The sequence below is a fragment of the Anastrepha ludens genome, chromosome 4 (genome assembly GCF_028408465.1).
Source record: "Anastrepha ludens isolate Willacy chromosome 4, idAnaLude1.1, whole genome shotgun sequence".
NCBI lineage: Eukaryota > Metazoa > Arthropoda > Insecta > Diptera > Tephritidae > Anastrepha > Anastrepha ludens.
In genome coordinates this window covers 82,363,564-82,389,692 of record NC_071500.1, presented here as the reverse complement: position 1 = coordinate 82,389,692, position 26,129 = coordinate 82,363,564, and the positions used below count along the sequence as shown (strand labels likewise).

General features: G+C 37.7%; 1 protein-coding gene across 3 annotated transcripts in view; it reads right to left on the bottom strand.

Annotated features, from left to right (window-relative positions):
- Positions 1 to 1,176: 1,176 nt before the first annotated feature.
- Positions 1,177 to 26,129, bottom strand: part of LOC128859998 (neurobeachin-like protein 1) — a 177,997-nt gene continuing 153,044 nt past the window's right edge. For all 3 annotated transcript variants that reach the window (XM_054097198.1, XM_054097200.1, XM_054097201.1), the window contains 2 exons: positions 11,858 to 12,035; positions 1,177 to 9,824 (listed from right to left, as the gene is read on the bottom strand). In XM_054097198.1, the coding sequence (XP_053953173.1) occupies positions 9,659 to 9,824; positions 11,858 to 12,035 (344 nt within the window). In that variant the 3' untranslated portion in view covers positions 1,177 to 9,658. The remainder of the gene's footprint in view (positions 9,825 to 11,857; positions 12,036 to 26,129) is intronic.

Below are 26,129 nucleotides of genomic sequence, written 5' to 3'. Positions count from 1 at the left end.
CTAAACGCCAACTCCACAGCCGTACGGCTAGACAGTGATGCTATCAGCGAAATAGTGAGCAGACTGTTCCCCACGCACCCTATACCGTGTGGGGACTGAGACGCCCAAGGTGACGAAATGCTTCCATCCTTCACTGAGGAATCGCTTAAAACCGCGGCAAGCAACAAAGCTCCAGGCCCAGATGGTATTCCAGTCGAAGCTCTCAAGCTTGTGACTGAAAGCCGACCGGATGTGATTCTTATCGATTACAATGTATGCATTGCTCAAAGCATCTTCCCCAACCTGTGGCAAATACAGAAACTGACTCTGATCAGTAATGGTAAGGGTGACCTAGCGATACCGTCAGCCTGGCCTCCGCTTTGCATGCTGAATAGCGTCGGGAAATTGTTTGAGAAACTCATACAGCGTAGACTTACAGAGTCTGTTGAGAGAGCAGGAGGATTGTCAGCAAGGTAACACGGTTTCCGACGAGGAAAATTGACACTTGGCACAATAGAGAAGGTGGTAAGCAGCGCTCAACGCAAACACCACTACCCGAACCGCATGACCGTCCTAGCAACTCCTGATGTACGAAACGCCTTTAACAGCCTACAATGGAGACATTATAAAGGCACTACGAGAAAGGTTTCGAATACCTGCATACCTGTTAAGGATTCTCAAGAGCTACCTGAGTGAGCGTGAACTGTTGTACGACACACCAAATGGTCAAGAAACAATAGCGATTACGTCTGGCGCAGATCAAGGATCTATTCTCGTCCCCGATCTCTGGAATCTGAGCTACGACGAGATATTGAGCATAGAAATGCCGGAAGATAAATATTTAGTGGGATACGCGGACGATATTGTGGCGGTCATACCAGCTCGGGACACTGAGGACGCTAGAAGGAAGCTGAACCAAGTCATGATAAGGACGCAAATATGGCTTGAGGACCACGGCCTGGAACTCGCTAAACATAAAACCGAAGTCATCCTTATGACCCGAAGTCACATGTCACTCGAGGTCAGCATGCAAATAAGCGACATGTCCTTAGTGACCCAAAAAGTAGTGAAATACTTAGGTATTCAACTTGACTGCAGGCTTACTTCCTGGGCCCAGATACGGCATGTGGCTACCAACGCAACAAAGGTCTCGGGTATGCTAAATAGATTAATGGAAAAACATCGGTGGGCCAACACCTAGCAAAAGGAAGCTAATTATGGCGAGCGGCAGATAAACGGCGAAACCTATTCCATTAATTGACAAATGGGCCCAAAGGAACTTCGGGGAAGTGAACTACTTCTTAACTCAGTTCCTCTTGGGCCACGGATACTTCCGGAGAAATCTATACTGCATGGGCAAGGTAACCGATTCCAAGTGCATATACTGCGAAGCACCGAGCGATGACGCTGAACACACATTTTTTTAGTTGTAATAGATGGCTCGCGGAAAGAAATGCTCTGAGGGAGCAGATTGGCGACATCGCACCGGGCAACATAATTAGCAAAATGTTCGAACGCGAGGACAGCTGGAACGCGGTAAATAAATACATCGAGAACGTACTACGAAAAAAAAGATTGACCTCGACACAGTGCAACAAAGTGAAGCCGCACCGATAGAGACACAAGAAGACGAGCCTATAGCATGAAAGCTGGCTACAAATTTGGTGGACCCAGACGTGGGTGAATAGAATTGGACCTTTATGGATGCTGTTCTGGGCCCTCCCGAAGTAATATAGAAAGCAGTTCCGGGAAGGGTGTCGCCCCAGAAGGAGAGGAGGGATCGTTTTAGTGGAGGAATGGTAGTTCTAAAATTAGTCCCGATCTCTGATATCGACGTATCAATTGCTGACCGCGAAAACCACTTCTGTTTTTGTCCTGTGTAAATGCCTTGGGTTTTTGCAATTATCTGGAAAACGAAAAATTTTCCAAAATCAGCTTTAGCATGAATTATAGGCGATTATTAATATAAAAAGAACCCGCTACATTCAGTTTTTTTCAGTTTAAATGGGCACGGTGGTTGCGCTTGACGTGATGGAAATTCCCGTTTGCATATACATATACATATAAAGGGTCTTTCAAAAGACGCGCCTAGACGCTGCTTTAAAATAAACTATAATACGAGAATGAAAATTTTTAACAACTCGATCACACATCGCACTGAGTTCAGAAATCTCGATTCAAATGTGGTGTTTCAGTTCTGGAATCATTATTTGCTTATTCACATAAACTTTACTTTCAGAAAAATCCCCACAAAAAGTAGTCTAGTGGAGTTAGCTCGCGTGCTCTACGTGACCAGTTTATGTTATCTTTATGTGAATTTATTCGACCTGGAAACTTAGATCGCAATAATGCAATGCTTTCCGGTGTTGTGTGACTTGTTGCTGCATTATGTTGAAAATAAAGATCGGCCATGTCTATTCTTTCAAGCTCAGGCCAAGAAAAACTTCAGTTAGTTGTCTGTAGCAATTTCCATTGACAGTAAGAGCTCATTTATTTTTATCCTCTACGAAAAACAATTGGCACGTTTTTCGACCAGTACAAAAGAACACCAATCAGTACATTTTAGTGGATGTAATAATCTCTCTTGCCAACAAGTGCTACTTTGGACTAAGTAGGCAATTGAGTAGTAAAGTCATCCTCGACGACCAAACTAACACTCTACAGGGTCACTTGGAGTGTTTGAGAAAAAGATTCTGCGCAAGATTTTTGACCGTTGCACGTTGGCGACGGCGAATATCGCAGGCGATGGAACGATGAGCTGTACGAGCTTTTCGATGCCATAGACATAACGCAGCGTATAAGATGCACCGGGTACGTTGGCTGGGTTAGTTGTCCGAATGGATACACACGCTCCGGCTCTGCAAGTATACGATGTGGTACCAGCTGGTGGAGGAAGAGGAAGACCTCCTCTGCATTGGAAAGATCAGGTGGATAAGGACTTGGCTTCACTTGATGTGTCCAACTGGCGCCGGTTAGCACGAGAAAGATATGACTGGCGCACTTTGTTAAACTCGGCCAAAATCGCATAAGCGGTTATCGTGCCAATTAAGAAGAAGAATAATTTTTTTTTAATTATTCGAGGATTTTCTTTTCGCCAGATGAGGCGTTTTCGTTTGTTAACAAATCCATCAAGTATAAAACGAGTTTTATTACTAAAGATGACTTTGCGTGAAAAACCACCATCATGTTCAAAGAACCAGTTCATTAAATTTCTGCATTGAATTTTCCAAAGATTCTCACACTCACCAACGTGAACGTACGCCCATATCAGCTGACACCATTAAACTAATGAGAGCCCCATGTAAATGAATTCTCACCACCGTTCCGTACCGTAGTATCGTAGATCGTTGTTTCATCGTGTCAGCTGATACGGGCGTACGGCCGCACGTTTACGTTGGTGAGTATGAGCACCATAAGAGTGCAAATACAAATCCTTATGTAAAATGCGCTAAACAGTCGATTGTCATCGATTTTAAAGGTTGTTCAGCAACACTTTGGACCACAGCAGCAATTCTCTCAACAGAAAGTCCAGTTTTTGGTCCCTCAGTAATTTTTCTATTCATGACAGAACAAGTTCCTTGAAGTTTTTTCACCAACCTTCGAGCTGTCGAGCCTTTCGGACAACTATTGCCACCAAAAAAATAAGAATTCTGCGATATGATCTTCTGAAAGAAAAAATTTCAATAACTTTAACGCATTCTATCGTGTAAAATTGTGCATCTGTCTACTTGACAAATGTCAAAGATGACATAAAAAAATACCGTCTAGGAATTATTCACTACTGACATCTAGGCATCTCTTTTGAAAGACCCTTTATATACAAACACACACAAGTATATGAAACATTCGAAATTTGTTTCAAATAATGCTTGTACAGACTCACCCATTTTACATATATATATCATATTTGGATTATGTATGTACATCAATATGCCCATTTATTTATATATTTTCGCTTTCGTGTATGACTTGTACGCCCATTTTAATATTTAGAATTTCATTAAACGATCAATTACATTACATTACTACAAATAATATATAATATATGCGTATTGTTTGTTGCAACATCGCAATGTAAGAGTTTGAATACCATCGATACAATACAATACCTACATTAAGTAATATAATACCTCACAATACAATCGCACAATATGGTACGCTTTTGTATGTTTTGTTATGTCACTATATAACTATTTATTATATGGTATGCTCGTACGATGCATTTACCTTACCATGAATGTATCATATTATAATATCTATTTATGCGGCTAATGCTTATAATACATATTTCTAGTTTTCTTTTCATGACATTCACAATTTTTCTCTGCTTTGCCAAATTGACTTTAGCAATACTTAAATGGAGAGTGGGGCATCTTCAATTAAACCTTTGTTTGCAGGATCTTTGATTTTATTGTATGTAAATTAAAATCGCATAGTAGGTAGTTTTTGCGTATCATCGGGCGAGAGAAGTTTTGTTATCGTCTACTTTCACTCTTTTGTTCCAGTGAGAGTGGAAATGAGCCAAAGTGTAACACAGACATGCAAACTGATGTATAAATCATTTTCAAAGCGGACCGAATCCAAATTAAAAAAAAAATAAAAAAAGTGATTTCTAGTAGCTGAGTAAGTAATAGGTAACATTATTAATTGAATTTGGGTGCACAATATATTGAAGACCTTATCTGGATGCTCTTGCCGAACTGAAGCATAAACAGTTGCCCGCGCAAAATTGAATATCGTAGAGCTTTTTTTCGTACTTTTTAAAATGTGATATGTTTTTACGTACATACATACATATGTTTGTTGTTGTATTTCAAAATGGAAAGCAAAGATGACAAAAAAAAGAAAGAAAATAAAAACAATTACTGTGCGAAAAAGCCGCATGCGATCACAGAAAATTATGAAAAACGAACCAAAAAAACCAATACAATCAATGATAGGTGAGCAGATCGAGCAATTAATGAACTCAAAACTTATTGGTGATAAAGAGTCTTGAATAGAAGGAAGATGACAGCAGAATATTAACCGGAGGAAGACGAAATGATCACGGGGGTTTTAAGTGGCAACTGGCCTTTCACGGAACCATAACACCCAAAGTGCAATACTTGCTCGGGCAACTAAAATACCAGTAATCCAGGCATTAACACCACTTAAGGGGGGAAGCTGGTCTAGAATTTTGAAAAAATCGAAAATTTTTTTTTTTTGTCTTAAAAGGTGCTTTAGGGTCTTAGAAATAATATCCCAAATGAGGGATGCCAGCAAAAATGTCTAAATGCCCAAATTTTTCATTCGACGGCAGTGCCTCGCAGGTATGCCCCGAACGCTACTTACAACTTTAAACGCGTTTTTCTCGAAATCACTTTTTTTAAACTGGCCGAAGACATAACTCGAACAAATCTTTACCGATTCTTACGAAATTTTGACAATACATTCGAAATACCTTTCTCCGGAGACGTACGTAGGATTTTTATTTATATTACATAGTTTTTTTTTTAATCAACAATTTTATGTCGTTCTTTATAGTGAAAATTGTAACTTTTTGTTCAAACGTGCACCATTTCGCGAAAGAACAAAATATCGAAAAAATCCTACGTACGTCTCTTTCTGTTGTTATATAGAAACTAAAAAAAATTTTTTTTTTGATCCAGGACAAAAATTAAGGAGTTTACGTCTTCGGCAATGGACCCACTAGAAAAAAAAGCGCCTTAGGAGAACTGCTGGACAGCGGCCATTTTGAAATTAATTCACACGAAAAATTTTGTATTTGTACCATGAAAGCTATATTATTAAACCTATTTCACAGATTTTCGATTGATTCCTTTGTTGAGTCAAACTAAATTCATAAAATATGCCCATTTTTCGCGCTCTAGACCAGCTTCCCCCCTTAACGTATTATATATAAACGGTTCCATCAACCTCGACAACAGAAACGACAACACATTGCATATTCATCAACAACCATAATCGCTTTCAAACGACACCAGATAATATTTCATTATTCGCTATCGACATCGCCCTCCTTAGGCCCGCAAGTACGACCATAAAAACGTGAATATGTGGTCTTACTTGTGAGCCTTATTTATCAAACTTACATGCTAACGGCGGCAAGACCTCGTTTGAGTTCCCAAACATACCCCCTTGATCAAAAAGTTCCCGGAACAACCGCCGGGTGACGCTCTAAGTCAACTGATTTAAGTTTTTGTTTTTTTGTTAAGTCACCATATCCGTCTTAAGTAAATCAACCTCTGCACGTGCTTTCTATTTTATACAGTTCTAAAAATGAATTTGACTTACAAGAAGTATTGTATATTGCGTTAAAAATGGATTCAAACGTGCGAAAATCTTAGAAATGTAGGGAAGCTGTTTCGCTAATGATGCCCTCGTTATGATACAATCGTTTATCGAGCCGAGTGGCATGAAGCCTGCAGAACAGATCGCGAGCTTATCGAGGATGGCGAAAGTAGTGGCAGGACGTCGATATCGAAAATTGATGAAAACATCAATAAAGTGGAAGAGGACTTCAACATTGCTTATGGATCCGTGCAGGACATTGTAGTTAATGATTTGGGTTTGTGTCTCCTTGCTGCAAAGTTGGTTCCAAAGGACCGGAATTGCATGCAAAAACGGGGTCGTATTGATATCATCAAAGACTTGACCTCCAAGGCTGAATCCGACCCAACATTCATTAAAAGCGTCATTATTGGAGCCAAGACGTGGGTTTATGGGCACTACACGCAATCCAGGCATCAGGCGTGTGAAGGGCTCTGAATGAACCACGATAAAAAACAAGTCGTTTCTCAAGGGTTTTATGGATTATAACGGTATTGTACCCACGAATTTTCGCCAGAAGTTCAGATAGTTAATAATATAAGGACTTTTATTTGGGTATTATGAGACATTCGCCAAAAATAAAGGATTTGTAATTATAAAAACAACTAGTGGATTTTACACTGTCGCACAGTGACATGATTATCCGTGAATTTTTGGCAAAGAACGAAACGAATACCATTCAACAATCATTGTATTCACCTGATGTGGCTCCCTGCGATTTTTGTTTGCTTGATCGGCTCAAGGAAGTAATGGAAAATCGAAGTTGTTGTTTTGTTGTAGCAGTACCTTTGCCCTGTCAGTGTAGCGTAATCACCGGTCGTCTTCGTCTAGCTCATCTACTGGTAGGCCCAGGCTAGTTTGTTTCGACGGGTTGGGTCCAGGGGGAGAGGGGTGTTAGATGAGTGGGTATAATAGGGCATGTGAAAAGGAGGTTAGTGTCGTGCGGGGTGCGTTCACATGCTGGACATATCGCACTTGTTACGTTAAAGCGTAACAACTCAAAATTTCCAAATTTTAGTTTTTCGCAAGAAAACAATGCATTTTACATTTCAATGCAAACGCTTTATTTAATTCTGTTGACTACGTTCCGCTATGTTAACTCTCTTATGTTAACTTTTCCAAGGCCAAGCCATAGATGAGCCTTCTCTATGAATTAACGTTCTCTGACCGATGTACATATGTATGTATGTATGTAATAGCAACGACGATTTACCAACTGAAATTTTCAAATAACAGTACTTTGTAGCTACTTTTTCAATCTTTGCTTGGCTTGAGTGAACCAAAGCAGACGGATTATAACAGGTGGCGCTAAAGTAATCAGAAAATGCTATAAATTATGCGATTGGCCCCTAATGTCAGTTCTGTTTTGACATTTGTGTAGTAAACACATGCGAAATAAACGTTAATAAACAATGTTACGCTACACTGCTCCAGAACGCGTAATATTGCTGACTATTTATTTGACCAATAATCGGTCGGTGACTTTGGCACAACGTGAATTTCGTCGCAGATTTCCTCGCCGCCCAACGCCTACTGGTGAAACACTGCGACGTTTAGCCGCTCGCCTCGAAGAGACTGGTGGAGCCGGAGTAACCGTTCTGCAGAGAATATTGCTGCTGTAGCCGAGGATGTCACGGAAGCGCCGTCGACATCGACCAGACGAAGTGCCACACAAATGGGTATCAGTTGACGGTCTTTACAACGAATTTTGGTACAAGATTTGAAGATGTTTCCGTACAAAGTCCAGACGGTGCATCAGCTGTTAGCTGCTGACCGCCAATCGCGTCTAACATACGCTCAAGCCATCCTTAATCACCACCAAGAGGAAGATGATTTTTCATCAAAAATAATCATGAGTGATGGGGCCCATTTCCATCTTAGCGGGTACGTAAATAAGCAAAATTTACGCTTCTGGGGCACTGAAAATACGCGTGTAACCCACGAAAAGCCATTACATCCGCTCAAAGTCACTGTATGGTGTGCTGTTTTCGCTGGGGGAGTCATCGGACCTTTTTTCTTCGAAGACGTTGCGTTCCAAACGGTTACTGTGAATGGTGAGCGTTACAGAGCAATGATCAAGGAGTTCTTTTTGCCGCAACTTGATGAATTGGGATTGGAAAATATGTGGTTTCAACAGGACTGTGCAACGGCACACACTGCACGTGCCACAACCGATATGCTGACGGATACATTTCCCGGGCGCCTAATCTCACGTTTTGGCGATTTGCACTGGCCAGCAAGATCGCCTGATTTGACCGCTCCAGACTTCTTTTTGTGAGGTTTTTTAAAGTCGGGGGTTTATGTCAACAAGCCTCAGACTCTTGCAGCTCTTAAAGACAATATCCGTCAAGAATGTGAGGACCTAACGCCGGAAGTTTTGGCCAAAGTGATGGAAAATGCCATAAAAAGGGTTCAAATGGCAATCAACTGTGGCGGCGGCCATTTACATGACATCATATTCTCGACTTGATGTACAATAAAAAAAAATTAAAAGCCCAAATAAAAATAATCCACAAGAAGAATCAAAGTTTTTCATTTTTTTTTTTTAATTACAGCCAAAAAACATCGCAAGGTTACTTTTGCGCCACCTTGTATATATCACTTTACCCGAATAGACCATATCACATTATCCGCCAAATTTTACAAACCTCCCTTTTCGACTATTTTTGATTTCGGTGGAAAATCTGCCGGTTGGCTGGAAATGGAATACGCCAAAATCAAAATTAGCTACACAATACATCAATACACTGAATTAAGCAATAATACTCGTAAGTCAATAAAAGTTTGAAATTATGGAGTAATGCAGAAAAAGGATTACCTACATCACAATACCCGAAGTTACTCTATGTATGTACATATGTGTGTGTGAATGCGTTTAATGTGAATTTCTACCCTTTTGATTATTGAATGCCTCTGATACTGGTCTGACACTTATTTGATACCTACTGTATTTTTTTGTTGCTAATTTTTATGACTGTTTTGCTATGAATTTTATATTTTGTTGGTTTGCTGACGCTGTATTCTATTGAATAAGCAGTAAATAATTTTTTTTGGTTTTATGAATTAGTTTCTGCAGCGCTGAGTATAAACATATGGATGTGTGCAAGGAGAAGCTTTTTGAATAAAAACAAAAAATATCCAGCTTACCAGAGCTTAAATGTGTGAATGTGTAAATATGGACCGTAACATTTTAGTTTCTCTTACATATACATTTTTTGTTGCTTTTCTATCTCTTAGCTCTCAATTTTTTTGTTGACACATATCAGAATTTGTGGCTGCCTAGTCTAAATTTCAGTCAACTCTTTTCTTTTGTTAACTAAATTTTTTTACTTCAAGTTTCTGAATTTGACTAAACGTTGAGTACGGAATGCTTTTTATTGTTGCCAGAGGGCACTTGCACGGCAATCACCGCCAATCGCCCGTCTCGCAGAGGTGCAAGTATGTGTGTGTTTCCAGGTGTTACCACAACCGTTTGTACTGGAATATGGAGTGGAATGTCAAACACTGGTTTTAGCCTGAAAAAAAAAATATATATATATATTTAAAATAAGATTAAGTGAAAAATAAATACGACAAATAAACAATGAAACAGTATGCACGTCAATTATCTCTATATAAAATTTTAATAAAAACAATTTGCAAGTCTAAGCTCGGCTGGTACCGAACTTTACCACTTTGACGCATGATTTCATTGAAATTCACATGGGATAGTACAAAAAAGTAATTAAATTTTATCTTAATTTATTCTTAAGTAATTTTATCTTCAGTCATTTGAATTATCTGTCAGTCTGATACATTCATTGTCAAAGTGTTTCATATCCAAGCTCTAAAGGAGTATTATAGCATTCTTCAACTTCTGGTAAGAACAAATGTTGCGTGATTTCAGAAAATAAGATCGCAGATGAGCTGGAGGTTTATCGGCTGTTCAGCTAGGATCAAAATTATTGTGCGATCTTAGCTGGCACACGTATAGAAGGGCGGCTAAATTCTGGCGTAAATTTGCGGGCCTTAGACAAGAAAAAGTTCCTGGCTGCATTTAGATTAATTTTCTTCAAGAAATGTGTAAGATGATTTTATTACTGGGTATTCTGCGCGGAGCTCCTCATCAAGCTCAAATTTGTAATTCCGGACCACAGTAGTATTTTCCAAGTGGGGTAGCCGCAATTAAGGAAGGAGTGAATTGGTTCCCTACTTCTGTAATTACTGTAAAAGATGTAAATATTAGGTTGGGCCACTGTAGCCGAATGGGTTGGTACGTGATTACCATTCGGAATTCACAGAGAGGTCGTTGGTTCGAATCTCGGTGAAAGCAAAATTAATAAAAACATTTTTATAATAGCGGTCGCCCCTCGGCAGGCAATGGCAAACCTCCGAGTGTATTTCTGCCATGAAAAAGCTCCTCATAAAAATATCTGCCGTTCGGAGTCGGCTTGAAACTGTAGCTCCCTCCATTTGCGGAACAACATCAATACGCACACCACAAATAGGAGGAGGAGCTCGGCCCAACACCTAACAGAAGTGTACGCGCCAATTATTTATTTTTAATAAGTTTATAGCGTTTTTATATTTTTTTATTTGCTGTTTGACAAAGGGTAAGTATTTATTCGAAGAACTCTTTCTGCTCTATGTTAATTGTATTGTATTGAGTAATTTAATATTTTATTAGCTTTGAGGCCTAGAAATGGAATACCCAGGAGACAAAAATACACATTTTCGACTCGGAAAAGGTGTCATAGGCGAGTCTTCAGCATGGCAATGGTTTGCAAAGTTCAAAAATGGCGACTTTGACGTCGATGACACGTCCGGCAGCGGAAGGCCTTCTGAATTCGATGAAGAACGTCTCAAAGCACTTTTGAAGGAAAACAGTCGCCAAACCAATCATGAATTGGCGGAAAAAATGAACTACGTACATCAAACACGAAACAAACCTCGACTGGAACTAAAGCTCCCTTCTGTCCAGACATACTCGTACATGTTTATGAATGCTGTGTAGCCGATTCCCAAGTAAGTAGCATAATTCTCGAAGCTTAGTGTATGTTCCTGATTTCATTGCTTACTCACCTTTCTATCTATTTAAAGTAATATTTTTAGTGTATTTATTAGCTCAGTTTTTTCATCTTTCAAGTTATATTAGTGTTTCTCTACAAGTGCTTAAGAAACGACTTTTTTGGTTTTTGCTTACTGTTTTTTTGTTGGTTTTTAAAAATGCCGTATTATTTCATAATCTAAAAATTCAGTCACCTGACAACACGCTCAAGGACTAACTTTCAATCACTCTGCTTGAGCACAAAAACTCACTTTACTTGCCTGTCCCCAAATTAAAATTTACAATTGGACTTTCCCAACAACTTGCCGGCAAACATTTACACATACTTGCGTACTTAAATAATTTTTATGAACGGCCTACCGACCGAGCAAATTAGCGGCTTGCCGGCCGGCAAAATTTGTGGACACAAAGGCATACAACTTCACCGCTATTTACCCCCCAAACACATGTACACACATTCAACACACAAGTAGCGTTAATGCCAGCTCGTTTATTACTTACCCATGCAAACGACTCATGGTGATATCACCAGCATCGTCCGCCACCACCAAATAATCGGTAGCTGTATCCAAGCCAGTTACACGCCCGGATACGTATTTGGAACCAAGACTTGTGCCGTTGATGCTGTAGACATGCACCGAATGCGAGGTATCGTCCAATGCACTGAATGCAATGTGACCTGGAACAAATCAGAATAAAAGTATTAAAATTTTAATTTATTAAGAAAAAGAAAGAGAAAGAGAGTTAAGTGAAATTGAAGATAAATAAAATAAATTAGAGGAAAAAAGGCAAAGAAAATGATTAAACCAATTCAAACATTTTGTTTGCAAATTACGAAACCATTAAACAAACAAAAACACATTTAAATGTGCATATGTACTCGTACACCTACCCTGTAGGGATTAGTAGTGAAATTCTAGCTCTATGTTCACAATATCCAACAGATTGGCTAATAATAAAAAAGTGTCGAAGTCTTAAGAGATGTTTTAATATCAAAAAGTAAAATTATTTGTTTATTTATTTCAAAAAAGTAAAAAATTGACTACTAATAACTAAAGATTATTTAAATAAAATTGCGCCTATTTATATTTCACATACAGTTTCATTCAATGGAGAAAGTCGCTATATAAATATCGCCACCTTCGATAACAAAGAGGTCCTTAAAAACTGGCTCAAAAACGTCTTTGACACCAGACCAGGCGATTTTTGGTGGAACGGGATTAATAAATTGGTCGAGAGGTGGGAAGAGGTTATAAACAGCAACGGCGAATTTATAATTGATTAACTTATTGATTCATTTATTGTTTTTTGTTTAAATAAAAGTGTTCGGTAAAAACGCCACGAACTTATTCCCCAACCTATTGGAATTAGGGGAAGAGGTCTCTAATACAGAACGAGTAAAAGCAGTACATAATAACTGAAGGGTATGAGCGTCTAAAGGTTTGTAATTTCATATACCTATGCAATTTGTATAATGTAGCCTAAAACGGTGTATACTTTGGAAATAACATAGTTAACATGACTTGAAAATGCAAAACGCTTATCGAAAATAACATCAAGATCCTTGCCTTCTTCAACAGAATGGGTCAATAGCCTCTGAAAATTAGAACAGGTGGCATTGCCAGATAAATTAATTTTGCTTGTCACAGAACGAACTATAAATTTGTGACTGATAGTTTACAGGGTCCGGCACTCGAAGTGTAACCAATTAAAAAGGCCATAAATTTAGTCTGGAAAATGACTTCTATTCAGTTTAACCCTCTACCGCATATAACGCCAAATATGGCTTTTACCTTTGATTGTGTTGTATTTTTATAAAAACGGGACTTAATCAATAGAGAATAATAATTATCACATTCTATGCTTTGTTTTCTTCTCATACGCAAAACTAAATATTGTCAACAAGTGTTTTAGCTACCTTTTCCGTAATCTTTTTTTGAGTGCTTCAAGTGTGAGAACAAAAGCAAATTTTGAAGTGATTTATGTGCACTATTGCATAAAAAATAAAAGCAATACTACAGCAAAAAATATATATTTGTATAGAAAGTGAAGTTATTTTTTGAATAAAAATATAATTTATATGAAAAGTAAGTATCTTGTGTTTGATTTTTTGTAAAAACTGACGAAGCCATATATGGCGTTTCATGCACTAAGGTAAATAATGAACACATATGTGTATACATATTTCTGTTTTGTTTTTTGATAAATCGCAATGGAATTTCCTAGAAATGAATGTACGATCATTTTATGGTAACTTAAAGTATGTTTATGAAGCTAATAGAGGTGATCAAAGTGATGATGACTACATATCTGATACCGACGAAGAAGACTTTATAAGTAAGCCGTCAGAACAGGAGCATATTTATGTACCAGAGACTGATTATACCGATGACTCAGATGACTATAACAAGCCTTCTACATCAAATGCAAAATCTGCTAAAAAGCCTAGAGCTCCAATTTGGAAAGAAATTTGTTTGCCTCCTTATTCCAGTGAAAATTTTCCATTTCAAGGAGATTCAAACCTTCCTGACTTTATTGAGGAACTGGAAACACCAGCAGATATGTTTAATTTTATTTTCAATGACGATTTGGTGAACTTTATTGTAGAACAATCGAATTTAATTGCATTACAAATGGATATAAATAAACCTGCCAATATTATTCGGAACGAGATTGATCAGTTTATAGGTGAGTTCAAGTAAAAAAGTTAAAAAAATTACTTATAAAAATTATTTCAGGCATAACAATATACATGTCTTTGATAAAACTACCATCATCCAGACATTATTGGAACACATTCATTGGCCAAGAATTTGTACGTAACGCAATGACATGTAACAGATGGGAAAACATCAAACGATTTTTACACTTCAATAATACACTTTAATAATAAGATCACCTGGTGAACTCGGGTTCGATAAGCTCTTTAAGATTCGACCATTGTTAGACAAAATTCGTGCTCGATTGTTGCTTGTACCCAAAGAAGAACATTTAGTGGTTGATGAACAAATAATTCCCACAAAGTGCCGCCATCACCTCAAACAGTACAATCCAGCTAAGCCCCACAAATGGGGATTCAAAAATTTTGTCTTGAGCGGAGTTTCAGGTTTCAGTTACGATTTTGATATATTTGCCGGAGCTCAAAGCGATACATTCCCGGAAGGAGCACCAAATATAGGAGTAAGTGGAAATGTTGTAACGAGACTAGCAGCTACAATACCAAAAGGAAAAAACTATCAACTATTTTTTGATAATTGGTTTAACAGTCCGAAGCTTCAGGTGTATCTAATGAAAAATGGTATATTACCTTTAGGCACAGTAAGGTTAAATCATGTAACAAATTGTAAGATGCCAACCGAAAAAGAAATGAAAAAGTTAGGCCGTGAAGTATGGTTGAAAAAGTAGCAGATATTGATGGAGTTGAACTTGGTCTCGTCACTTGGTTTGACAACAAAGTGGTAAATATTCTTTCAACCTATGTCGGATGTCACCCTATGTCAACGAAAAAACGGTACTGTAAAAGAGAGAAGAAGTATATTGAAATCAATTCTCCTAGGGCAGTTGATGTATATAATTATTTTATGGGTGGCGTTGATTTACTGGATTCTTTACTAGGCCTTTATAGAATACAACTGAGGACAAAAAATGGTATAAAAAGATTTTTTTTTCATATGATTGATATGTGCGTTGTCAATGCTTGGATTTTGTGGCGTCGAAAGTCGAAAGAATGTATGCCATTGTTTGACTTCAAGCTTGCAATAGCTGAACATCTTTGCAAAGTTGGTAAATTGAAAAAACGAGGACGACCTATATCCACACCCTCAAACTCTCCATCGGCAAGTAGAGAAAATATACCTACCAGCAGTAAAGAAGAAATCGACAGGATTTCCCCTTGAATTCTGTGCGGACGGACGGAATAGGCCATTTCCCGAAATGGATGAAAAACCGACAACTTTGTCAAAATGATTGCTCTTTTCGCTCATACACTTTTTGAGAAAAGTGCAACGTGTTCTTGTGCTACAACGACAAAAGGAACTATTTTACAAGTTTCCACACCCAATACATTTTTTTCCCAAAAATAACCCTTAACGCATATAAGGCCATATATGGCTTCATTTTTTTTCTTCCAAACCGCCAAGTGAATTTTTTAATTTTTGTTAAATACGCAATAAATTACCCTCAATCAACATAAATTTACGGTGTTTTTTTTATTTTCATTATTTTAAACATTTCCATGCAGTAGAGGGTTAAAGTAAAAAATGTGTGAAAATAATACAAAATTAAGAATAAATTTACTTTTGCTCTATAAGACCATATTTTGCCTTCACTAAGGCCTTGAGACGGTCCAGAAACGAATCGCAAGCTGCCCGAATGTGGCTTGCAGGTATTTTGGCTCACTCACGGACAATGACTTTCTTCAGCGCCTCGAGACGAGGTTCGGACCTACCATTTCAAAATGGCCCAAAGAGAATAATCTATCCGATTTGCGTCTAGTGAATTTGAGAGACATTGTGTGGACGTTATGAAGTTCGAAACGTTGTTTTTTAGACATTCTTGGTTCACTCGAGGTTTGTGAGACGGTACCGAGTCCTATTGAAACGCCCATGGTCTGCCACCGAAATGTTTGTCCGCCTACGGCTTCAAAGCAACCTCCAGAATACTTTCCCGATAATATTTCGCCTTTACCTTGACGCCAGGTTCGATGAAAACGATTGGAGGGCGCCTATCTGCGGTTATAGCGGCCCAAACCATTACTTGTGGCGGATGCTGCCTCCTGGTGGCCAATCGATTACTCAAATTCTCGTAGGAACGGTGGTCAAATAAGCCCAATGGTTTTGGGAGTTTACGAATTGCTCAATTTGAAAATTTTCCTCGTCAGAAAACACAATATTCGGAAATCGATCGCTTTCGGCTAAGCGAAGCAACTCCATTGTTGTTGTTGTTGTAACAGCGTAAACATTCTCCATGCTGACATACGGGGAATGCTGCTGAAGTGACAGTCCTTGGCCGGATATAAATCCGGGTCGTTTCGGTACCGTAGAACCGACTGTCGTGGAAACGCGGCAACTCCGTCCTTCTTGTTGCTGCTTTGGTGTGGGATCATGCGCCTTTTGGATCTTGACTTTGAGATCATTTTTCAGTATGCGGCAGATGCTACGGTCAGATATTTTCATTTGCCATTTGATTGGCACTTCGTCGGAAATATCGCTCAAGTCGCTTCTTCACATCTTGAACCATTTCACGTGACGTTGCAGTCATTTGATGACCACCTCCATGACGATTCGCGATGCTACCAGTATCATTATAATGAGTAATGGGACGATAAACAAAAACTTTATTTACTTTAAGGTGCTCGAGCTGGTTGTGATTTTCCAGCCAAATATAATGCAATCACACCATTACGTTTGAAATCCATTACTGATCTCGGTTTTTCGCGTTTACTCTCAGCGAAATGCTTCCGCGCGCTTGTAAACAATACTCAGGACTGTAATTTAGTCAAGTCATTTAGAAAGTTTATACTCTCCTCTTCCGGACCTCTTAAGATTTTTCAATGAATCCAAAAGATTCGCGGAAGAGTGACCTTACACCAATTTTTTCGTCTTACCAAATTGTTGAAAATTACATTCAACAAAAGAAGTCAAAAGAAGAAGAACAAAATCATCATGTCCGATGAGGCTCATTTCTTATTGAATGGGACGGTAAGCAAGCAAAATTGCCGTATTTACGCCACGAAAATCCTCACGAAATTCAAGAGATACCTCTTTACGACGAAAAAGTTACTGTTTGGTGCGGCGTTAGTGCGAAAACGATTATTGGGCTGTTTTTCTTCGAAAATGAAGAGGGTCCAGCTGTTACCGTCAATTAGGAGCGTTATCGCGATATGATAACCACTTTTGTGATGCCAATTATTCGTCGAAAGCGTATGAGGCAGTTCTGGTTTCAACAAGACGGCGCTTCACCACACACAGCTCGCACCATAATCGATTTTTTGAAGAAATTATTTCCTCGTCGTTTGATGTCGAAATATGGCAATTTTGACTAGCCACCGCGTTTGCCCGATTTAACGCCATCTGTCTTTTTTTTGTGGGGATATTTAAAATCAAAGTTTTATATTAATAAGCCAAAGACCATAGAAGAGCTCAAGAACAACATCCGTGAGGAAATAGCCGCTATTCCACCCGAAATGTTAGCTAAAACTATGGAAAATGCTGCAAAACGGGCACAATACGCCTTACAGGCTCCAGGGGGTCATTTGAGAGATATCATATTCAAAAAGTGATGTCAACAAATCTACTTGAATCAAATAAAATGATTATTATTGTTAACATAAAAAACAATTGGTTTTCTTTGATTTAAAAAAAAAACACATGGGTCCGTCGAATATGGGCAACCCAGTACATCCTAGTTTCTTGCACTTACGACCTCTTGAAGAGGTTACCTTACCACGGTACATTTTTTTAGTGGGTTCTTTGTGTTCGGGTACATGTACCAGTTCACTTTTCAGCTCAACTACATAGTTCGTGTCTTATCTTTTCTCCATGTTAGCAAGCCATATTTTTAACCCTGCAATGTCCTACGAAATTTCAATTGTACAGCCATGCATCAGCAAAATACCAGCTCATATCGGGTGTTTTTTAAGAGCTTGAATACACAAAATGATAATACAAAAGAGAAATATTGTTGGAATTATTCTTTTCAAGATAATTTCATGGCATTTATTTTTTGAATTTGATGTCCGGCATATGTTCGACACTTCTACGAGTTACAGGTTCTTTCGATCAGTCCAATTTTTGACTACTTTTTCTAATAAATCTGATAGAGAAATGTCAACACAGTTTGCCAGTATCGGCTGTCAAACCATAGTTATCGATATTGCTGGTTCTTATTTAACTAAAAGACACGCTAGTTAGATATGTTTCTAAAATAACCAGATTTAGACTAATTAAAATACGGAAATACACATTTAATTTTCACTTTTCAAAATATTCTATTTCATATTAAAAGTGTACATAGAATTTTTTTCTCATAAGCTATTCCGTTTAGGAAGAAAACAAAAATATTAATGCTAGTTAAATTTTCACACTTTATGTGCCCGATTGCTGCGTTGGTCCTTCTTTGGAAAACTCGTTTTTATTCAATATACGAGTCTTAAACTTTCTTTTCTAAACAAAATCAGCTAATATGTCGACAAATTTATCATTTTACCATTGGTATTATTCTAGCCAATAACGAACTATTATGATTTCTTTAAATGCCAGTATCTGAACTAGACAGTTTCCATACTAGTTTGGCTTTTCCCTGCAGGGTATGTACAAAGAATACATACGTATGTCTGCATGTGTGTATTTAAACAACTTTACGATCACTTGAATGTCTAGGCTGTCGAGCTTGCGCTTACTTGTATACACTGGTTATGAAATAGCAGTAGGCATCTGTATTTCTAATTGGCAACTTGATTAAGACCAGCAAAAAGAGCAACGACAACAATTGTAGGCCAATTCGACCAGGCAGTCAAAAGAACACAACAGCAAAAAACGTGAGAAACTGGGAGTGATTGAATGATTGCCATGTCGTAAATATATCTAAATGCATAAATATATATATGTACATACGCCCAGCTGCTTACAATATGCATTTGAATGCGGAGAAACCTACAGGCACGCGAGATCTTCAAGATCTACAATAGCTAAGAGTCGAGCCGTCTGCTGGACGGCCTGTTAACCGCAAACAATTTTCCTTTGCAGATATGCACTATGTATGTATGTATGAATGTAGGTATATTCAATACAAGTGCCAGCTGGATAAGAAGAGAGTCGGTTACGACTGGATGTGGTTAGTTTGACCACCAACAATACCACCTTTCGAGTGGTATGCCAGTGAATGTATATCACACATTTTGTATTACACACATACATAAGTGACTTAAATAATTGTGACACATAAACTTGTACAAACATTGCTACAAATATGCACGCACAAACTTATAATCAAATACAATTGACCGCCTTTGTGAAAATTAATCAAACAAAAAAAAAGATTACACTGGTTTATCAATAATTATACTAAAAGATTTTTTTACACATGAATCAAGCCATTTCTTATATTGAAGAATAAAGGCATATTAAAAAATTTCGAATATCTGTTAAGCGTTTAATATAAGCTTTAATTATAACGAATGTTTCTTAAGAATTTGAGAACTTAAAATGATAATACAATACAATACAGAAATATTGTTGGAATAATTTTTTTTATATTATAATCTGGTAGATAATTTCATGGCATATATTTTTTGAAAATGATTTTCGGTATATGTCCGCCGCGGTTACAAATTACATGGTCCAATCGATCAGTCCTGACTAATTTTTCCAATAAATCTGGCCGTATGGCATCAATGACGGCTGGACTATTGCAATAAATCGATTGTTAGTTGCGCCGTCTTGCTGACACCAAATTTCGTCGATGTTTAGCTGATTACATTTTGAAAACAAAACGTCAGTCAAAATAGCTCGATGACGCTCGCCATTCACCGTAACGGCAACTTCTTCCTCATTTTAAAAGAAATAAAAACCGGTGCTTTATGAACTTTGCGAACAGATTTCTTTTTTTCATTTTCTGTCAAATCCAGTATTTGCAGGCTTTTGGTTTGAGAGAATTGTCAACTCTTTCCATTACGTGTTTGATGGAAATTGTATTTGAACTGCAATTCGTAGGTCATATCGACCGAGTGGATGCAAACGCCTCAACTCTAAAAGCATTCCTACCAGCTCGTAGCAGCAGAGGAAGAGGAAGGCCTCCTTTGTGTTGGAAAGATCAGGTGGAGAAGCACCTGGTTTCACTTGGTGTGCTAGCATGAGAAAGAAACGACCCCCTTTGATAAATTCTGCCAAAATCGCTTATCGCGCCAATCATTGAGGAAGAAGAAGAATGCAGACCAATGATTGTCTTTCAACTTAGCTGTAAATTGCATGTATTTAAAAAAATATTTGATAAGCGATTTTTTTCAGGGATTGCATACTTCTTATAGAAAAGAAATAATAATTATTGGTTATAACCAGTTGCCCATAAAATAATAGGAGTATCGGTATAAAAATTTAAGTATAACTTTTTTTAACAAATGTAAGTGACGCTGCACCATAACGGCACACCTAATGGGCCCCTAGTAATAAAATGTGAAGCACAGTTTTATTGCTGTGGTAGTTATTTCAGAGTATAATTACTTTATTTCTGAGACAATTGTTTTTGCTTTGCACAAAATAATAGGAGTGCTTAGGTTTTCTAATCAAAATAAGTTTTAATTTAAAAATATGTACACAAAATTTGAAAAGTGAGTAACCCACCAGCAATTTTAATAAACTATTGCAAGCAAAACTCGACGTTCTGTGCGCCGAGTCGGGTAAATTTGGCCTTCAAGTCAACACCGACAAAACGAAATCTATAAAAATGATGTTGTCATTTTAGGACAACAATTTTATGCTTCATGGCAAAGAAATTGAACAAGTCGAAGAGTTTACCTACCTAAACAATGTAATATCAGCTGAGAATAGTGCGGGAAAGGATAGCCTGGCCAGAATAAATTAAGTAATTGGCGCATATGCTCAACTCCGCCAAATCTTGACTCATCACAAATATCCTTCCAAACAAAAATCACGGCCGCCGTAGCCGAATGGGTTGGTGCGTGACTCGGTTCGAATCTCGTTGAAACACCAAAATTAAGAAAAACATTTTTCTAACAGCGGTCGCCCCTCGGCTGGCAATGGCAAACCTCCGAGTGTATATCTGCCATGAAAAAATCTCCTCATAAAAATATCTGCCGTTCGGAGTCGGCTTGAAACTGTAGGTCCCTCCATTTGTGGAACAACATCAACACGCACACTACAAATAGGAGGAGGAGCTCGGCCAAACACATAAAAAGGGTGTAAGCGCCAATTATATATATATATATACAATATAAACAAAAATGAGACTTTTTAAATCACATGTCATCTCAGTACTGATCCATGGATGCGAGACCTGGATTTTAATCGACCATATAACCGGAAAAATTCATTTGCAAACAGATTTCTCCGGCGTATTCTCAAGGTGGTGGTGGCTAAACGCCATCAGCAACTATAAGTTATACCAAAACTGCATCTTGCAGCCAATGGCCAACCATATAGTATACAATTTCAAAAGTAGAGATGGATAGGCCACACATTGCGAAAAGATGAAACGGAAGTCTGTCGACGAGCCATTGATTGGAACCTCCAAGGAAGCCGCAAGAGGGACAGACATAAAACTTTTTATACATGGAGAAGATCGCTACAAAAAGAAGCCAATGAGTGCGGGATATCGGGGAACGCACAAAAAATAGCCAAAAACAGGACCAGGTGGAAATACTTCATAGAGGCCCTATGTTTCAATGGGAGATAAAAGAATTTATGATGATGAATGCAATTTATGTATGTTCTGGTTTTTGTCGGGTAGAGGAAAGCACTGTTCACAGGAAAAGGGAGCAAAGATTAAACGGCTAAGAAAACGGGGGAAAAACGCAAATTCAAGCCTCTATAGAATGTTTTATTCAGATGGTAACAAATTATACAAATAAGCATGAAACTCGCGGACGAAAGCACAAAATATCCTCTAAAGACGATCGCAATATGTATAATACGTTGCTGGAAATGGAATTTGCATCACCAGACCCATCCGCGACGACTTTAGACCAGTTAGTACAAAAACTGTGCGTAGACGTGTGGACAAGACAAGACAAATTATGTGCAAGGAATCTACGAAAAGTATCGCTACTGACAAAGAAACACGTGAAAGCCCGTATAGGCTTTGCAGAAGAGCATTTGTGCTGGGCCCCGTGTAAATGGTGAAATACGAGGTGTGCTAAACAAATAAGGTGAGTTTTCAAATTTCGCGTGCTACGTACATTCGGCTTTCGATTATTATTATTATTTTTTTTTTTGATAAACGAAAATAAGCTATGGTTACGAGATCAGCACATGGCAAACCGCCACATCAGCTTTGACCGTAAACAAAAAAAAAATAATAAGCTTTTGACGAAAAATCAACAGAGGCACATTTTCATATCGGTAACTATGAGAATAAATTAAATTGCCGTCGAGTATCTAATAAGTAGATCTGCAGATAGTGACGGTATTGTGCGGATTTCAGAGTCGTGGCTTTTTTGGACGTTTTTTTTTTTTGAAACGACAAGACATTTAAGCCTTTAAACAAATAGTCCTAATATAATATTATATAATTTATAACTCTGTCTGGATATAATTTGATTGGTAATATTTCCATATACCCACCCAATTTTTATGAAGCAAAATTATCTACTATCGCATTCTCACTAAAGTAAATCACCATAACACAATACGTACAGCAAAATTACAGATGTACATGAATACTTGCATATAATACATACACAGTATGTTCAATAAATAACAAAACTTTTTATTTAAATCATGGAACACGTAGAGCTATCTATTATACTTTGATCATATTGAAAAGGCACAAGCGTCAGCTTTCAACCGCAGCCAACTTCATGTAACCCGTTTGACAGTTACGCGCCTTTTATTGACAGTATGTTTCGAGCTTGTGTCGTAAAAATACAATGGAGCAAAGAGCAAATATTAAATTCTGTGTTAAACTTGGAAAAACATTTAGTGAGACGTACGAATTGATGCAAAAAGTTTATGGTGTTGATTGTTTAGCTCGTAGAAATGTATATAATTGGTTTAAACGATTTAAAAATGGTCGTGAAGATTTGAATGATGATGAAAGACCTGGTCGTCCAGAAGCAAGTAATCGTGCTGAATTGGTGGAAAAAGTCCGCAAAATCATTGCTGTTGACGGAAATTTCACTGTAAGAATGTTGGCTGAAGAATTAAATTCATCTACTGGTACTATTTGGAAAATTTTAACTAACGATTTGGGTAAAAGAAAGGTTTGTGCACGCTTTGTTCCACACCAATTAAATGAAGATCAAAAAATCGCTCTTGTAGAGCATTGTAAAGACAGCTGAAAACAATCCAGATTTTCTTGATTCAATCATAACTGGTGACGAAACATGGTGCTTCAAATATGACCCTGAAACTAAGCGTCAATCCGCAGAAAGGAAGACGAAAGGGGAGCCAAAAGCAAAGAAATTGCGTTTTCAGAAGTCAAAAATCAAAACAACGTTGATCACGTTCTACGATTCCACGGGTATTGTACACAAGGAATTTGTTGCAGAAGGTCAAACTATTAATGGATAATACTATTTACAAGTTTTACATCGTTTGTGGTCAAGAATTGTTCGTGTAAGACCTGAATATCCAGAGGGGAAACAGCTGTTTTTATTGCATGATAATGCACCACCTCACAAAACCAAAAGTGTTCGTGAATTTTTGATGCAAAAACATATTTGTGTTATCGACCGCCCTCTGTATTCTCCTGATCTATCACCATGCGACTATTTTCTGTTCCCTAAATTGAAAACTGCCATGAAAGGTGCGTTTTTTGATGATATTCCAGCCATTCAAGCAGCCGTGACACAGGTGTTAAAGAACATTCCCTTAGATGACATAAAAAAGTCCATGCAGAAATTGGTTGATCGTTCTGAACGTTGTATCGAGTTAAATGGAGACTATTTTGAATAAAAAATAACTTTCAAACACAGTACGATACGTGTTTTATTCTACATCTGAAAAGTTATGTTATTTATTGAACATACTGTGTATGTACAAACATACCGATGTATATATTTTAAATCCACACATTTGTATTTTTTATTACAGTATACCTACTATATGTATAAGTATATATGAATACATTTATCAGTGAATCTAATTTATATTTCAATTTCGTAATTATTTATTAATTGGATGACGACAATAGGCCAATGGGACTGCGGTGCAAGAGCGCAACATTGCGGAGGAAGTGACCATTGGCATTTAATCATTATTATAAGTAGGTACTTTCTGATAAGAAACAAGTGGTATACGTTAAATAGCGTCCGCTAAGTAGACAGAGGAGATGAGCTCTTAAATATGAGTACAGGAATACTTAATACTAGAGGTGTGCGAATAATTGATTACTCAAAATTTTAGTTAATCATACTTCAAGTTACTTAATTAATTTTAATTTTTGTTTAATCAAGAAGTAAATTTACTCAAGTAATTAAATTAGATTAAGAAGACGCATTTGAATAATCGAATTTCTTAATAATTACTTATGTATGTATCTTTGCATAAAATGATTTATGACAGAATTTACTATACATGCATTATGTTGCAACGTCGACATTTTGATCCTAGTAGAAGGAGAATTACATCCATATTTCCTCTGATATTCAAGCAGAACCTGCAAGCGTTAAACGCATGCGTAGACAATACCAAAAGCCTTACCGAATGATGTAAATCTTTAAATAAGACATACCAGCATTATTCAACTTATTTGGCTGCCTGGCTACCGAGGCAAAGCTAATGAATTCGCCTCATTCTATAGGGAAGCCCTTAGTAGGATCAGTTGGCGTAATGATGTTGATGGCACTTTCTGTTGTTAGGAACATTTCCAAAAATTGCATTTCCGAATATGTAAGAAGGAAATATTTCCATCATTAATAATTCAAAATGTTGATTTTTCACAGTCTGTCTAACAGAAGCGTGACCGCCATAACTTAGACACTATTTCACCAATTCGATCTTAATAAATTGCATTTTATATGCTTAGGTTGGTAGGTAAACTGGTTGAAGTACCACACTGACACTCCCCAAGTAGCACTAAAGAAAGCGAACAGTGACCTTAATCTTCTAGCTGCCAAGCCCGGACATTTACAGAGAAAGTACTCAACAGTCTCCTTCTGTGAAAGAAGCCCACAGTTTATGCACTAAGGATTAAATGGTAAATTTAGCCTTCCCGCGTGACTAATGACCGTAACAGCCACGAGTTTGGCAATTGAATGGTGTGGAGTTTCCAGGACTTTCTGAGTCCTCCGTCTATTGTACTGGGTCACAGAGTTTTCGAAATAACACATGAAGAAATAGAGCTCCATCTTTTCTGCGCTTTCCTGGTAAATAAGTTGTTGTGCAATTCCCCTAAAACAAAAGTCGGGGGGATGTCGATGACCGGATAAGAGGTCCCCTTCCCGGCCAAACCATCAGCAAATTGATTTCCGCACAGTGCGGTCGATTCCCAAAAAGCTGGCCAAAAGTCGAAAAAAAAAGTTACTAGATAGAGTTTTTTTGTCTTGGGTTGGCTGCAGTAATGCCTTGAGTAGTGAAAACCGTTCATAGCAACGTCCTGTACCCTAAGTATCCTCTGTATTTTCAGTCGCAACGTGGCCTTCGTTTGAGCATCGTATTACTGTCGATGAATAGTGAAAGTTGTACACATTTGAAAGATTTTGTAATGGAGTAAATTGAACAAAACCAAATGGAATCATCTTCGGAAGGTTAGTAAAATACGAGAAATCTTTAGTACATATCAATACCTCGACACAAAATTTTTAGCTGCAGCAATACGTAGATACATTTTTTGCAATTTTTTTATAAAATTTGAGTTTTCAAATTGTATAGTAATACAACGCCGTCATATGCTGCTTTGAAACCTATTAAAGGTGTCTCAAAAAAGTAATGGTTACTGAATAAAACAATATTCAGCTGCTACCACTTGCTACCTTCCGACCCCGAAAATATATACATAAATTTACATGCATCTTGATTATGTTCTTGAATATACGCTATTTCACGTGAGGCGGTGGCCAATAGGGGTGGAAGGGGGTGGATTTTCAAAATTTTAAGAT